General features: G+C 33.9%; 1 protein-coding gene across 5 annotated transcripts in view; it reads left to right on the plus strand.

The window, feature by feature from the left end:
• KIF6 (kinesin family member 6) overlaps positions 1–18,214 on the plus strand; it is a 156,570-nt gene that overhangs the window by 17,259 nt on the left and 121,097 nt on the right. For all 5 annotated transcript variants that reach the window (XM_074537230.1, XM_074537229.1, XM_074537226.1 and 2 more), the window contains 3 exons: positions 966–1,075; positions 9,685–9,814; positions 17,877–18,083. In XM_074537230.1, coding sequence (XP_074393331.1) covers positions 1,062–1,075; positions 9,685–9,814; positions 17,877–18,083 — 351 coding nt within the window. In that variant the 5' untranslated portion in view covers positions 966–1,061. The remainder of the gene's footprint in view (positions 1–965; positions 1,076–9,684; positions 9,815–17,876; positions 18,084–18,214) is intronic.

Raw genomic sequence — 18,214 nt, forward strand, 5'->3', positions numbered from 1 at the left:
ATATCTTTTAAATTATGTCCCTTGAAGTATTGAACTGTCATAACCAATTAAAAAAACACAGGAAATAATTATTAAATGAAACTGACAAGTTATATCTCAAAGTATTTCGCAAAAAACCTGCAGTGGATTGAATTATTACATTTCAACTATGATATGAGTGCTTTCACAGTGGTTTTGTCTGCTAAAAAAAAAGTGACTGATTTTTTTATTCTCTTTTATTTCTTTAATTTTGGAAATCATAGCCCACTGTTTTGAGGTTTATGTTGTTTGGATTTGGCTTTGGGGCAGGGGAAAATTGTCGACAAAACTCAGTTGTGTTAAATTACTTTTTGGCAATGTAATTTACCAAAAGAATTGTGATTGCAGAGAACAGCTGACATCATATCATATACAGCGCTCTAATGTTATGATGAAGAGAATGAAAACCAGTATGTCACTGATGTTTCTAAGTTAAGCAAATCTTATTTTTGTTGTTGTTTTTTTCTTTTGCTTTGTTTTTTCTTTAAGCACAGTCTTTCTATCCATAATATGAGCATTTACCTTCTTATAAAAACTTTCTTTTTTTAGTGCAGAAGTGAAAAATGCCATGTTGCATAGTTCTGTAAACAGCTCATATGTTCTAAATATAAACAGACTTTTTAAAGTATACAGACTCAATTAAAAATCCCAGACTAAACTCATGGTAATGGTGGTTTTTGTGGGGGATTTTTGTTTTAGTGAGTGTTGTGTGTGTGTCTCTATTTCGGTTGGGAGCTTTTGTAGGTTGTTTTTTTTTCTCCTTTTTTCTTCTTGAGTCCTTATGCATATGGTGACACAAAACATGAAAGTATCAGAAGTTGAACATGTGCGCCATACCCATGAAAAGAGACAAAGTGAGAAAGTGACCTAGAGGCCACAGAAATAAATTTGTCTTCTAATCTCCCTCTGACTTCTGTTTATAACACTATTTTTTTTTTCTTATCCAGGATAGCAATAAAGTGTACACGACTCATGTTTCCTACTTAGAAATCTACAATGAATGTGGTTATGATCTGCTGGACCCAAGACATGAGGCCTCCAAAATGGAAGATTTGCCGTAAGTAATAAATACAGAAAATCATCAAAACCAACAGGAATCATTTTAGTATACCCTATTACATTGTTAAAGGACTTTTTGAAGTTGGGCTACTGATCTCAGTGTTCATTTAATCAAAATACTTTGTTTTCACAGTTCTGTCAATTGTGGCTAAGTGTTCTGTTATTTTGCGTGTATGGAGGGTAGGGAGTAACCAAAGGTGAGAGGATTAAAAGTGTTCACTGCTATTATGCAGAAGAGATCTCTTGCAGCCACTGACAAGGAGAAGGTGCGCTTGTTTTTCTCATGACACCCTGTCTCTTTGTATGGCACGTATGACTGTGTGGGGCAGAGACGTGGAACAGATGGTATTTCCTAACAGCAGTAATGAGAATCTCCCTGCTTCTATTTGGACCTTTTACTTCAAGGATAATTATTTTTCTAGAATATGCAATTGTGAAATAAGGCAAGTTACAGCTAGAAAATAGGCCACAAGTTGCTCCAAAGAATAGTATATTTCCTTCAGAAAAGATGTCTGTTATAATGCTAGTCATTGATCAGACACTAGCACCTAGTGATTGGAGAAGGGTAGTAAACAAAGGTTTGTAGATCATGAATGCTCCAGCTGGTGAAGTTAAAGATTTCTAATTTATAGGAAATCCAAGTCCTAGTCTTCAAGTCTGAAATAATAGTTTATAGTCTGTGCTATTTTTAAATAGCTAAGCAAACACTTAATAGGTGTGAATAAGTGAGTTGTTTACTGGATTTGCAAGTACCCTGAAATAATGCTGGGTGCCATGGATGTTATCATTCAACATGATAGTAACAGACACTTGTAAATAGCAATAAAATCACTGCTGATACAAGAGCAGAAAATATGCTAGAAATTTTCAGTGGGACAATAAAAGAAAATCAATATAATTTTATTTTGAAATAACTAATTATGTTATTCACATGTTATTAAATTTTATTTATTAAAAAATCATGCAACACAATATTTTGTGTTTAAATGGAGCTTTGTTTTTTCATGCAGTATGGAGTATCTAGGATATGTATGTACAAAGTAATTTTCAAGATTGATCTTTATGAAAGAAGCTGGTCCAGAGATTAGGAAAGCAGCAGACAAATGCAAAGTGTGGGACTGGGCTGTGAATTGGTCTAATTGTTTCAGTTTATTTACCTGAAAAATGGAACTAGAATTTATTGCTTTATGACACATCCGTGCTATGAAGACTCTTTGTCATTATCAGTGTCTTTCATGATGAAGCTTAGGATTCTAATCTAATTTATTTTCTGCTTCCTGTGGCATTCAGACCAAAATTTTAGTCAGAGGCTGGTTTGCATAGTATAATTTAGTGCTGTGTCCATTTTTGCATGGACAGAAAATAGTAAATAGTGTGTTACACTTTTTTATACTTATTAGATTTAATGCTATCAAGTTATTCAAGTTTATTACATTAATAATTTCATTTATTAAGTTATTTGAAATATTTTATCTGAACTCATTCAATTTAACATTTTATAAGGATGAATTTATTCACTTCAAAGAAACTGAATTTTAATAATATAACTGCAAATTTGAAACAGATATTTGGGGTCACATGCTCTGGAAAATGTCATATTTTAAAACTAGGTACTGAATATTTTCTAATAATTGTGATTTTTAGAATCCTCTAATTAAGTTTATGTATGGTGATTCAATTGAACTAAAGAATAATTCTGTGTTGGGTATAAGGTTATTTTAAAGCATAAAAGTTCATGGATAATTTGATTGTAAATTAGAAATAAAGCATGCTGGGATAGTCATAATTACCTGTAAACTTGCATAGTGTATACTACTGCAGGATGAGTTTTAGTAAGATAATATATTTTTCTCTGCAGAGTATTATTAATGAGTGCTTTAAGGTTTTACTCTACATGGGCATTATTTCCACTACATCGTTTATCAAGAAAATATATTCTGTAAACTAAAACTATATGTACATAAGTCACATTTATTATGTGTAAAAGTATTTAATTAATAAAATGTTTTGTTTATTTTTTAATATTGTAGTCTGGAAATTCAAAACTTAAATATTTCTAGTGTCATTCTGATCTAAAAGGGAGTAAAAGTTGCAGGAATAGGTGGTTGCATGATTAACTATATTTCAATTACTTAAAAGATAAAATAGAGGTTATTTATAAGTAAATAATTGTATTTTTAAATATATCAGGTGTTTATCATGTAATATATATATTTTTGGAGAATTTTATGTGCTTAAAACCTCTTAATATTTTAGTGACAGTAAGCAAAATACAAAATAATAACTAAGTTTGCTTGAAGGCCTATATTTAATGAGAATATTTAAAAGAATTTGGTTTTTGTACTTTAAAGGTGTCACATTATATATAATTTTCTGTTCAACCCCACAGTGGATCATCTAAGCTTTGAACACCATAAAAAGCCAAAGACTTTTTATAGCTTCAAACCCTATGTTCTTGGGTGAATATTAGCAGTCTCTGCTGATACTTTCCTAAGTATTTAAGATGGACAGGAAGAGTATTGAAGAAATGTCAGTTTAGAAGAATAAACAAAATGATTAGTTAACCTCATGTAATGAGCAAATTGTTCTGGAATAGTATTGCTATCCTTATTCTTGCAAAAGAAGGGGATGTAATTTGAATGAAAGATATGTACTTCTGACCAACAAACTCTTCTTATCTTTATGTTACCAGCTCAGCTTGGGGACTAAGCGCAGATTGCATTCAGGTGATAGAGGCTGTGAAAGGCTTGTGGATTCATGACAGACTTGTTGATAGTACTTGAAAAATGAGACATTGAAACTGTATTTGATGCTTAAGGCAAAAGGAATAATGCACATTTTTTAAATTGTCCATTACATCTAAACACTACATGATTAGACCTGGAATCTTGGCTTCTGAAGTCAAGGTTTTGTGTGTAGCCATACTTTGTGTATTCTGTAGACTATGAGATTTTCATCTTAGCACTGCTTACTCATTTCATCAGAGATGCCAGATGAGGAAGGAAGAGGCTCTCACAAAAAACAACCACTACTTTTCTGTAAATAAATTCCTGACAAATGCATGAATATGGGCCATATAACTGCGCGTCTATATGTATACATATACAGATTCCTGCAGAGAACTATGAAGAAATTTAATTTAATATTCACAATCTAATTCTGTGTGTAGCTGTAGAGAATTCCATGTTTCTACAAGGACATTATGATTGTTTTCAACACATAAAGGTATGAAATAATTGCTATAAAACAAAGCTGGTAGAAGACTATTTAAATACTTACTGCCACCTTATGTTTTGCAGGAGTGTTCAAATTATGAACACTTTTCTAAAGCTCTTAATTTGCAGTGCATTTGTGAATGTGAGCCTTTTATCTCCAACAGGTTCTTGGTTGTAGTGTATATGTCACCAAATGTTACTGAATTTCAATTTAATTGCGACCTATCAGAAAAGTTCTTCCTAACGTGTTCTTATTTATCCAGAAATAAGGAATTTTTTTACATTATATATACACAAATGTAAAAACTGGAGTTATAGAACCATTAGTCAAGAATGACTAGATTAACTCATAGGTAAGCAATAAGTTACTGTTTACCACCCTGATGGCATATGAGGGCTAACTACAATTAGTGCTGTTTTGCCTTAGAATGATAATCTAAGCTGCAGTAATTGAGGAGGTACTTGTCAGGGAGCTCAGACAACTATTACTCCACAGTGATGTGGCCAGGGGAAAATAGAATGTAAATTTCAAGTCATCAAAAGGGATTCCCCGTTTTTGTGTGAAGATTCTTTGAAGTCCTCTTTGAGAGGGAACTGTTTAATTTTTAGTATGATGCAGTCTTACTTTAAGGAAACCACACTTTAAGCTCGGAGCCAATTAACTTCAAACATCAGCAATGATGTCTATATCAATATATGTTAGTAACATGCAGAACTGTTAAGTTCCATGGGGTCAGTGTGAAATAATTTCCCTTTGAAACAAAACCTGTTAATGCATATTGATGCATTATCTCAAATGAGTTTGTACTCTTCTGTTTCTCTACTGCCCTCCAAGGGCTTTAGGAGTTACCAAAGTGCTGACATGGAAAGCTAAAGCAGCTACTAAAATAACTCCTGCCTTCCTTAACAAAGAAGGATAAAAATAAAATAAGGCTAAAGGTATGATCTTAAACATATAGGAAACATATTTTATTCAGTCTGATTTTTTTGATGCAAATAAACTTGATTTTCTCCTCCAGCCTCAACAGTGTTAATGTCAGCCCCTTTAATGGCTGTACCAATTCTGTAAATTGGAAACTGACCACCAGCCATAAACCTACAAGAATATATTTCCAGTGTTCTGAGAATTATCCCTATTTAATATGTCTAAGGCTAATAATATTACTAGTTCACTTTTTTATATGAAATAAATTCTTCCAAAATTAAGAGTGCTCATCATTGTGTTACTACTGAATAGCAAAGGTTAAGAGAATACAAAGTTTTGTGAGGTTAGACTTTAATTGAGGAGACAGCTAAAAACTGTTTTGAATAATTCCTTCAAAGACTGATTTTTTTTAAATTACAGTTCAAACAAATTACACTTAAAATGCATACAATAACTTCAGCATATAAGATATATTGGTTATTCACATCCATGTTTTCTGTTGATTTGTTTCCTGAAAAAGAGTATAAAGTCCAGTGAAGCTTTTTTAAGGTAACTTTTCTAAAAACATTTGAGCAAATGTCAAAATTTATTTAACAAAATTTTTTTTGTGAGTGAGATTATTTAAGTTGCCTACAAATTCTAACAGATTTTGTATGTTTTGTTCATACATGAATCACTGATCTCACTGGTTCAGTTTTGATCCCTGGTTCTACATGATGGGATGGGGTTAGAGAGAGTGCACAGGCTTTTTTCAGATGTCAGTGAGAAAGGTTTAGCAACAAATGGCTTGATGGGGTAACTGCTTCTGTAAGACAGAATAAGAGGAGGAAGACAGGAGGCAAATCTTGCATCCCATCACATGCTGGGTGCCCTGCATCCTTGCAATCATCCTTGCAGAGCCTGAATGATTTCCCCATGGCACACTGCACAAGAGCAGTACAGATCCTGGCCATGGAGGAAAGGTCTCCCTTTTGTTCTTTTGAGCCTTTGTATGATTTTCTTACAAGAAAACAGCTTCATTCTAGAAGGTGTTCTTCTGAGAACTCAGTGAATTTATATGGCAGCCAAGGGATTTGTGCAGCACAACTTGGGCCTGAATGCCCCACTGCATGCACAGCACCTCACAGGCTGTGCCTGCTCAGGTTCACTGTTACATGAATCATTAACCCCTAAATATGTAACAGCCTCCAGTCATGTCCATAACATCCAGAACAGCCTAACTGTGTTTTTGTTGTCTCAAAACAGAATCCATTGGAGACAGTGGGAAGGATTTCCTATCCCAATATGATGTGTCAAGCAAGCAGTCTGCCCGAGCCCTTACTCATCTCATAGTTGTGCCATGTCTCATAAGGGAGATTATGCTCTAATTCTCTTCTTGGATGGTGTCCTGGTTCAGGGCAAATTCGGGAGAGAATCCCCCAAAGAAGTTCCTCCAGAAAGCAGATTCAATCACCCTCTCCCCTCAACTGGTTTGGGAAAAATACCTCCTTGGAGAAAGTTGGAAAAAACTGCTTATTGAACAATTAAACCTAAACAATATTGAGCAATAAAAGCCTTGCTGCTCCAAAAGAGATGACAAACTCAGGAAGTCCCCTTCATGGGCTGTAGCTCAACTCACTCAGTCTCTTATCAGTCCCTCCAGTGCTGGAAATGTTGTGGCCCAGGCCTGGCCTGGTGGACCACAGGTGAGAGCTAGCAGTGCTCTTCTGGGTGTTCATTCCAGAGCAGGTTTAAACAGGTCCAAAGAAAAGGAAAAAAAAAGTCCAGGGAACTTCTTTGCCTCAGCTAGCTAAAACTAACTGAAAGCCAAGGAGAGCTCTGTCCTGTTGTCTGTCCATCTGCAGAAAAAACAGTCCAGGAGGAGGAATGTGGAGGAGTGCAGTTTTCCAAAAACAAAACTCCACACTTCTCTCCCCACTTCACTCTTGAAACAGGTCTTAAAGTTGCAAAACTTATTATTCAGCATAAGCAGAACATATGATTGGGGATAAAAGCAACATATAGTTAGCCCAGGACAGATAGAAAATCAAATCTGTGTGCTGTTGTGGTGGTGGTAGCTGAATAATTTTGTGACCTTGCCTCTTGAATAAGTGTTGACTTTGTCCTCTGTTGTGGTATTCAGGTATTCATGTGGTATTCATTATCTTTTGAAAGATCATCTTTTTGGGATGATACATAAGATGATTATCCTGACAATTCTTTCCTAAAAGCTAAAGTGCCTTGCAGTTATAAGAAACATATTTGTTTCTTATAACTGATAGATACCTAATAATAGATAAATAGATACCTATTTTATCAATTTATCTCTGCACAAATAGATACCTATTTGTATCCATTAATTTATTCTGTTCTTCTGAACAGGATACAAGATGCATACTTGCTGCTTTTCTCTTTTAACTTGATCCTAAATTTAATTGTGGCCCTATAGTCTCCTCACAATGACACAGTATCACTATATCCTGCTCATGTATTGGTGTAGGGCTTGTGTATCTTCATATGTTGTTTTTTTGCATCATTATGATCAATTCTTAAATATTTATACATTTTTTAAGATTATTTTATATTTCTTCAATTCTAAGCCCTAGAGAAAGATATAATAATGGGAAGCTTGACTTTTAAAATGGTCATTCATTTTCCAAAATATATTAAGGGGATTTTTTATTGTTATTTTTAATGCACAAATTAATGAGATAGTATTAATTTATCAAAGGAAGTTTTAAGGTCAATATTTGCTAGTAACATAGTAACAAGAATTTAATAAATGAAAGCATTCAGTGTGCAAGGCTCTCCTGCGTTGGTGGCAGCTGAATTGATTCAGGAAAGGGCACAAGTTAATAAGAGTATACTGCAATCAGAATTGCTCTGGGCTTTAGTGTTTGATGCAGATGCAGACAGAATACAATCTGACATTATCAAAAGTTTGATATGCAAGGCCAGACTTACACTTTGGGGTTTATCTTTTGAATGGGGAAGCTGAATTTTGGGAATAAATGAGAAATGTCTTATGCCACCACAAAAAAATAAGGCTAATGGTGGGAGGCAATCATATTTGGAAGAGAAATTGTTATGATTACCAAAGATTTGTGTGTATTTGAAAAGAGTGAGTGCATTGTAATGTGTTTAAATTATTTCTCTATATTCATTTGAATGTTTTGACTATCACACTGTGAACTACTCCCACAATGTCTAAGAGCAATACTATGGAATGCTACTTTGATGGTTGATTTCGTTCTCAGTTTGAGAGAAAACCCAAATCTCTCTGGTTTTGAAGCAACTTGGAGTAATTAACCTGCAAAAACTACCTACAACTACCTACTGATAAAAACTCAAGCCCCATACTCCCTCTTGTGGTTTATCTTGAAGAACATGAAAAATATTTATATACATATATGTATATCTATAGGTGTATATGTATGTATGTATAGAAAATATTATCTATACTTACAGAGAAGATAAAGTTTTAGTTTAAATAAAAACAACTCCCAACTTTTAAAAATGCTCTAATTTGTTTTAAATTTTATCAGAATATGTCATTCACTCTGAAAGACATATTATTTATCTTCAGATTTAGTGTACTTCTGTTTTAACAGATTCTTCTGTCAGTTTTCCAAATCCAGTGAGGCAACTACTTGGCCTCCATGGTGGGTACTATAGAATGTCCCAGCTGAGGAGACACTAATGTCTTCTCAGTAATGGCTCTAAAGTTTGACTCTCATTAACCATTTCAAAAGAAAAAAAGAATCTTATGTTGAAGGACTATTCAAAGAAGTGAAAAGGATTTTCAGTAAAATTTAGCAGCTCTTTAGGAGCTTGTGTCATATCCTTGATGCTTGCATCCAATTCCTTTCTGGCAGCTTCAGTCTTATAAATATGTAACTAAGAACATTTCTAACAGGGGGAATAAATAAAATCATTGTTAACTTGCTTTTAATTTAAGGAGGAGATAATTTACAGTTGTAGTTACTACCATTTAAGAAAAATGAAAAGAGAAATAGTCTTGACAAATTTTTCTAAAGTTATTAGAAACATGTTGACTACAGATGTGTTGATTCTGAAGTATTCCATTTATATTTGTATGTCAAAATAATGGTATGCTTTATGTATCATCTGTACTTGGTAATAGCAAACAAACCCTTACATATTATTTGTTTGTGGTGAATCATCTAATCTCTTACTCTTGAAATCTTAATACCTCAATAAACAAAAATACCAAAGCTTTCTCTAAAATGTACAGTTTTCTTATATTCCTTTTCTATGTGAAGTTTCATAATAAAGGAATGAAAAGGAGATGACAGTAAAAAAAGAAATCAACGTTTCCTTTAATGTGTATCATTTATTTAACATGTTCTTTCATTATGATTGAACTTTGGTTTTAGATTTCACCTTTTAGGTGCGATCAAAATTAAATTATGAAACAACATTCCATTAAAACTCTAGTTTTCACTGTTGTTTTTATTTTGTATGTAGAAAAGTGACAATAATGGAAGACTCTGATCAAAACATTCATCTGAAAAACTTGTCTCTTCAGCAAGTAACAAACGAAGAGGAAGCCTTAAACCTACTCTTCTTGGGGGACACCAACAGAATGATTGCTGAGGTGAGATTTGCCTCTCCAATCTTCTTAATACCACCAAAATTAAAATGCTGAAAAAATCTCTTCTCCTCTCTCAAATAAAATGTATATTTTTGAAGTCCTTGGATGTAAATTAGTATGCTCTTTTTGAGTGTATTTCCACAGTGAAATTAAATAAGCATTTCTCTGATGATAGTATTCTATAGTGGATCTGATTGGTGGCTCTTGAAGTCATAATTCACTGAAATTTAAAGTAGAATACAGAAATTCTCATTAACTATAGACTTACTTTTGAATGTGGCATGTATCAACATGCACAGACATGTAAAGATAAGAAAATATGTCCTTGCAAAGCATTGTCAAACATTCCCAGTGAAATTTTTTCCCTGGAAGTGTTCAACACCAGTTTGGATGGGGCCCTGAGCAACCTGTTCTAGTGGAAGGTGTCTCTAGTCATGGGATGTGAGGGGACTGGGCTGTTGGAACAAGATGATCTTTAAGGTCTCTTCCAACTCAAACCATTCTATGATTCTATGACTAAGCACTCAATTGCCTTTAAGAACTTAATATAAGTCCCCTCTTTTTTTCCTTCTTACTGCATAATAAACACGTGGTGTTTTATGGAAAAACACAAAACAAACAACCTCCCAAACCAAACAAATAAACAAAACCCACCAAAAACCCAGATGTTAGTTCAAAGGAAATTCAAAATAAATACACACCAATATTCACACACAAGGGTGTTTTTACGGATTCTGAAAAATTCAAATTAAATGTTTCCGTATCTGTAAGGTTCTTTTTTCCCTTCATGCTTGGATATGGAACATAAATATAAAAAAGTGTATTGTATAATATGAGCCATGGCAATGTGTCTTTACAACAAGACAGTTGATTCTCTTTTAGAACTTTTTGGGTTTTCCTCCTCTGTATTTCCAAAAGGATATATCATAAATCATTGACAAGAAAGATACTTGGAGTATATGAATAGTCAGGTAGTTCTGTGCTCCTGCTGGATGACCACATACACCTGGACACAGGGGAAGAAGCATTTCATTACAAAACATAAATAGGTAACACAAATACTTGTTCTTTCTCATGGATGATTGTTTCAACACTTATATTTTGAGAGGTAGGAATATGTTAATGCAAGAGATAATCAACATAAGGCCTTCTCATAAACCTGAGCATTTAGGCAAGGAAGTGGTTCATGATATTGAAATAGAAATATTGGTACTGTGTGGAGGAGAGGAACTTGAAAAAGTGTAATAGAAGACAAAAGGGTTAATCTAGAGATCTAACAAAGAGGACTTATGACATAAAACATAATTTCTCTGGAGAACCATATTTTTAGATCTTGAGTTATGATAATACTTTCTGACCTCTGAAGATTTGAACCTTTTTAAGTCAACTTTAAAGAAAAAGAAGCAAGATTAATAAACCTAAATAGAAAAGAAAGTAAAATAAATGCTTAATTCATCTTTTTTAATGATGAGTTTGGCTGTGGAAAAACTCAGATGACTGTCATGGATCACATATGAGATGTGTAGTCTCTAAAACTGCATTCTAGTGCTTTAACCCTGAATAACCTTTCTCTGAAGAGTTGACTCTTTTGAAAATAGGAATGACAATTTAATGTATGCATTGCCTATGCTAATGCAATCTAACTTGTGATTTGAGGGGCGCATTTTTCCCTCATCACTGATTGTGCTATAAAAATGTCATCACAATATTAAAGTATTTTGCAGGCAAAATTTGTTCATTCATTCTATTTCAGAATCTAAGAGAACGTTTATAACTGAATGCTTCTTTCCAGCATGTAACTATATAGCCCAAGAGAAGGAAAAAAAGGCAACTAATCTAGTTTGCTCAGGATTACTTTGCTTAGGTCCTTTTTTCCAGTTTTGATGTGTACTACGAGTTGTGTAGATGGTAAGATGGGAGACATTTGTGCACAGACGATTCATAATGTAAAAATCCAAATAGGAACTTTTTGTCTCATATTTTGCCAGAGAGAAATAGGCAAAGATCAAAACAAAACTGGAGTCTTTTGTTGGCAGTACTGCTGAATGTAAGGACTAGATTTTTGTTTGCTTTCTGATAAAGCAGTTTCTTGGTATATTTAAATACATACAAATCTGCAGCAACAAGTTATAAAATCTGAACTGTTTTCTTATATTTTCTATCTGTTAAGACAAATTTATGATTTTGGTACCTAAAATGCATGCTGAGGATTTAAAAATCAAGTTTGCAGTATAAACAATTGGTAGCAGCGACATCTAAAAAAGCTGCTGCGTGGAAATAAATGTTTGGCCATTTAGGTAGTGTTCACAAACCATTTTATCTTGGTATACTCTTAATATATCTTCAGCTGAAGTGATCTTTTCTAAGTTCTTGTGATGGGAATTCCATATAACCTCTGCCTTTTGAAATAACATGCCTAAACCTCTGTGATTTTGAGAATTCATAGTAGCTTTTGGTGTTTCTCTAAAAGCAATAGACTAAGGTAGCCTCTCAAGGATGTGCAGCAATTTCAAAACTGTAAAATCCTTTTCAGAGATTACTACGTCTGAGGACTGTAGTGAAATGTACAGTAAGAATTTATTTTTTCCTCTACTGAAAAGCTATTTTGCTTTAATGAGGAAATAAATGTTTTAGGGCATGGTTTGATACCTACAGCACTCCATTATTTTAAATTTGGCACACAGCGTATAATACACAGTATTTGTTCCATCATTTGAAATGTTTGAAGGACAAATGGGGCAATCAGTAAGCTTTAGGCAATGTTTAAATATAATTATTTCAGGAAAGAATGAAATTTTATGGTTTAAGGTTAGTTGTGGGGCCTGACTTGTGACCTGTGAATTGAACTCATTCTGTTTGTATTTATTGTACATTAATATTCACTTGAATAGATTTAGAAACCCAGTGGTAGTGTTTGACTGCAATTTTAATTCCATGAGATTGGAAAAATAGGATTTCAGTGTGTGAGCATATGAGATTAAATGCCACTTTTGACAAAAATGCATGCTATCTGGGTTAGTGCTGCAGTCTAGAAGAAATTACAACTTTCTGCTTTCCTAGGTTCCTCTTTGGTGCCAATTATTAACTTCTTTCCACTCCAACAAATTTGTAATATTGTATTATGAGCACCAAATAGTATTGTTATTTCAGCACAGGTGTTTTCATTTCCATGTGTGGTAAAAATATTACTGGTCATACATATACTTTGAATAGTCCTTAAAATGCTTTGGGATTTATATGGATAAAAGGCACCATATAACATAAGGTTAATAATGTCTTCACCAGGGAATATTAATTACTTTAAAAGTTATCTGAGTTTAAAAGGTATCATGGTCTAACTGTGAAACTGTACTTCTAGTAAACACAAAAATGAAGTATTGCTTCCAGGACATGATTGCACCTATTCTGATCCTGATATTTTCATAGAAAACTTTTTTCAATTTCAAACTATGACAACTGTACTTAAGTACAACTGAAGAGCAGCTATACCTGTAACATATTATTTAGAAAGGGAACTAAAGACATACTGAGTTTTCTCTAATCTGCCAGATATAAAGACAGGCACCTCCTATTCCTCAATTTGTATGCTCTTCCTTATAGGATAGTTTAATTGGAACTGGAGTTTATATCATTAGACAGAGATATCCATCTGAACTGTGAAATGACTGTAGTTGTCAGAGCATCTTCCTACAAATATCCCTCTGATTGTAGCACAAAATTGGAGAAAATTGATTTGATATCAATCCTGGATGCTATCAGTACTTTCTCTTTTTTCTCCTTGCTCTTCTTTGAAAAGTTCAGAAGCAACAAATCCTTAAGAAGAAAAAGAAGTACTCCTTAAAAGAAAATTTTGTAGGTTTTCACTGAGACATTCTCTCAAAAAACTCTGAACACTGAGAATTGACATCTCTTTATGCATTGGCTAATCACTAATTCACTCATACCGGAAATTCTGCTGTCTAAATATTTTGATTCAAGGAAGAAAAAGTTTCACTGGAATGGTATAAGTTGCCAAGTGGTGATGGTTTGCAATATGGGCTTAACAACTGCACTTATCACCTGCAAAATTGTTTTGTCCCAGTGGTCCTGCTCTCTTTCATGTATTATCTCAGTCAGTGTTTTGGCAGCCATGCTTAACACGTTATTCTTCCAGATAGTAGCAGCTTCTGTTAGTCTAGTGGTGATTTTCAAACAGCTTTTCATACGTCTTTATCCTGTTTAAGAAGCTTTCTCTTTCTTAGGTCCTCAATCCTTAAGAATGCTTTTTAGACCTGTAGCATCTATTTCTGGCTATTTTTACTGAAAACATTTATAACAACAGCTGCAACAAATAAAGGATTTGGGAAATACATAAATTCCTGTATAAGGAAGAACTCCTGCAGTGTTTTGCTGACATAAGATGGGTAAGAATTAGATTAAGATGGACAGCTTAGGTTCCAGCAAGTTTGTGGATGGTTCTTGACCTTGCATTCCTTGACAAAAATATCCAACTCAGAAGTTTCTTCCAGTATGACTGTGATGTAGATTCTCATTTGAGTAGAAGCCATCTTCTTGCAACCATTGTACAAACAGATGCAGCAGTTAAAGTCACAAAGCTTCTATACAATTTATTTAATTTCAGCACAGGTATATTGTCATCCTGGCAAAAAACAAGACTGGCTTGTATGGCTTGAAATACACCTTGTACATATTTTCCATGATCAAAAGAAGTGTTGATGCTTTACCAAGTCAATATTACTGAATTTTTCCTTTGCCAAGCTACAAATGGGCAGCAATAGATGACCTGGCATTAAGTCCTTTGTAGTGTTCACGTGATATCACAAAGTATCTGAAGTCTGCTTATGTGGTTTATGATGTAACAGAATTCCTGGAAAAAATTATTCTTTGTAAGTAACTGCTGCTCATCAGTTGTTCTATATATAACTCTCACAATAGCAACCATCTGCTGAGAACCAGGCCACTCCCCTCTTTCTCTTTTTTTTCCTTCATCACATCAAATTAGTGTTAGGATGATTTCATATACATATGGTTTGAATACTACTAACAAAGCCAAAATGAACTCTGAAAACCACCAAAGGAACATTTTAGTAGGCGCTGAGACACTGTCCAGAAAATGTTATTTGTTTTCTGTTTTCAAACTTTCTAAACAGATGAATTTGATACTCAGAAGTTGTATAAGATAACAACCAAATAGTAAAAGAAAAGGCTTGTTCTTGGACTAGAGATGCCAACACATCATAATTTCTCTTCTGTGCTGTGCATCTACTTGTGTGGTAAAAGTAGCTAAGAGTGGGGTGATGATGAAATTAACATTTCATGGACACATCCCATTTAACAGTTTAAATTTTTATTGCTATACGCTTTCTGCAAGAGTTCTAACAGAGCTTCCTGTATGTGGGAACTCCAAAGAGTATCATACTGCAGAAAGGAGTTTTGGCGTCTTGATTAAACCATGGTTCTACTCTGAAGAGGGACTTCACAAAAATACCAGTTTGGGATCCTAGCCAATGACTTCCAAACCAGCTTCATTAATTTTTTTCCATTCACATGAGAAAAAAAAAGCTGTGGAGAGAAAATCAATGGAGTTTCTAATGACTAGTTCAGCCAAATCTACATGGAACACTCAAAGTTATGGCTAATGTATCAGAATAGACAATAAAAACCTTGTAGAGCAAATATTGCCATGTGCTTTTTGGAACTCAGAGTCCTGAAATAATGTTCTTTTAAGATTTGAAATTTTTTTTTGCCTCTGTTGACATTAAATGGGTGTGACTAAGAGCCCTTTTTGAAATAGACAAGGTTTTGCTTTAGTGTGAATCTCATGTTAGTTTAACAGTGCTTATTCAGAAGTATGATGATTTCTTCAGCTTCTGTTATAGCAACACTTGCTTTGTGCTTCCACCTGTACTGATACTTGATCTGGCTTAGACTTTTCTGCATTATACTGTGACTGATGCTATCTCTGTAGTGCAAAATGTCCCTAAATATCAGTTCTGTCAAGGAGAATGTACTTAATTATTAATTCTGTTGTGGATTTTTAGCTGGAAAAAAAAATCCCGTCCTGCTGCAAATAAAAAAGTCACAGGCATCCCAGTAAAATAAGTGAAGCTGGCTCTGATTATTCATGGAATCAGAATTGCTGAATGAAGTACATTTTCACAGCATATAACTTTTTCTTAGTTTAACTGCATTTTAAGTAAGTTTGGGAGTGCTTTCTTGCTTGACACCTTTCCCTTAGCCTGTTTAATTTCATTTCAACACTACAACTCACTTCCTCTTCATTTGGCCAGCATCACCTCTGAGGACAGCATAGCATGTGACTGCACTCTGATGCTCATTTCACAGGATTATGAATTCTAAAATTCTTCATCTTTATGAACTAATGAAGAAAATGCTTTTCCCTCTCCCTCTGAGCTTGCCTGTATTAGGTAAAGCAGCCTAAAAGAAAATACTGCCAGGGCTGAAATTTCCTTACAGAATTTTCACCAACGGCTACAAGTATATGTTGTTTCTGCACACTACCTACTTGTTCATGTCCAGTATGCTGCCATTGTCAGGTATTCTGCACAGTTGTTTTCTCTAGCTGTGCTGTGGCTATATCAAGAAAATTATCTAGGTTAAATATATATGGTTTGCTTTTTTTTTTTTTTTTTTTTTTTTTTTTAAGCTGGATCTGTTCCCAAAAGCCATTTGATTGTGCTGGCACTACTAAGACTTTAAAAAAAAAAGGGAACTTGAAGTGGAGACAATTGAACCAAATGGCCCATATTATTCCTGTGAAAGGACAATTCACTTGTAGTCTTTTAGTTAAGAGCTGTCCTTTCTGGATCTGTAAGACCACATCTTCAGTACCTGCATTGGGCAGGCCATTTTAACATCTGCAGTGTTGCATGCTAAAGCAGATTATGTAAAAAAAAAGGCAATATGTTTATATATCCGGTCAGAATCACAGGATAGGTCTGCATAAAAAAATTACTGCAGAATGAATAGAGACCAGAGATTAATGTAGACAGTATAACCGGGATGTTTCTATTACTTTTTTCAGCAGCTATAAATAAATATAGATTTAGTTGCTGACTCAATAATATTGATTTATTATTTTACTACTCTGGTTTTTGGCAGGGTCAGCATTTATGTCCTGAGAACAATGTAGTCATACTTGTTATAGTTTATGAATAAAAATACTATCTGTATGCTAAACCTTTAATCTCCATATATTATCTCAAGCTTTAGCTATTTATGAAATGAGGATTATGTAAAGTAATTTTAGATTTAAGTTTCTAACAATACCTTGAAACAAGTAAACAAAAGGTGCTTTCGATGTTTTTAATAAAAATGCAAATGTGATGGCATATGGTAATTAAAATTTAGAGTTAAATAACTGAGAGCTGTTTAAAACTTTTAGTTCTGCATTTCAAATATATTGAGAAAACATCTGAAGTGATACTAAGACTGCACATTTCTAAAAATTGACCAAGACTTTCTGTGTTTTAAATTAAGGAAGTGTGGCTGTAGTTATTCCCAAAAAAATATATTTAAAGCCAAATATTTTATGAAAACTTTATCATGCCACCTAAAAGTCTGATATTGATTTTGCCAAACAGAATTGTTTTCATAAAAGTTATAATTCAGAAGTCTAAGGCCTTATAGGAAGTCCTAGTCCTTGTTACACTGGTAGCTACCTATCATAAAAAAAAAAAAAAAAAAGCACCAATGAGGAAATTATTAAGTTCTTAGAAATCAACATTCAGTAACTTTTCCTCCAGTCAAGCTGCCCTTTTCTAGTATTCCTCGTGTAGTAAGGCCACTTGTTTTGCTGATGTTACAGTATTTTGGACCAACCTTAATTGCTTACAGTACAATTTGTCCAGATTAAAGTTATTCAAGTATTTTTCCAGAATACGAAAGTCAGGTAAATCCTTTTGGGTTCTTTTTGCATGTTCATTATGGGTCCAATAGCTAAAAAATGGGATAGATTATTTCAGTTGCCAGATTACTGAGCTATAAAGAGCTGAATTTATTTATCCACTGAACATTGAGAGTTCTTTTTTTCCTGTCATTGTAGACACCAGTGAATCAAGCTTCAAGCCGGTCTCACTGCATTTTCACGATTCACATCTCCAGCAAGGAGCCTGGATCTGCAACTATCTGGCGCTCCAAGTTGCATTTAGTAGATCTTGCTGGATCAGAACGTGTTGCAAAGAGTGGAATTGGAGGCCACTTGCTGACAGAAGCCAAATATATCAACCTGTCATTACATTATTTGGAGCAGGTAAAATCGAAAAAGAGTAAAACATTTCTCCCTTTACTAAATTCCTGTTTAACAATGTGCAATGTTTTGGAAAACTATTGCAATATTTACTCAGTCTTAGGCTATTTATTGCAGGGTTGTTTTTTTAACAT

Source organism: Zonotrichia albicollis, chromosome 3 (genome assembly GCF_047830755.1).
Source record: "Zonotrichia albicollis isolate bZonAlb1 chromosome 3, bZonAlb1.hap1, whole genome shotgun sequence".
Lineage (NCBI taxonomy): Eukaryota > Metazoa > Chordata > Aves > Passeriformes > Passerellidae > Zonotrichia > Zonotrichia albicollis.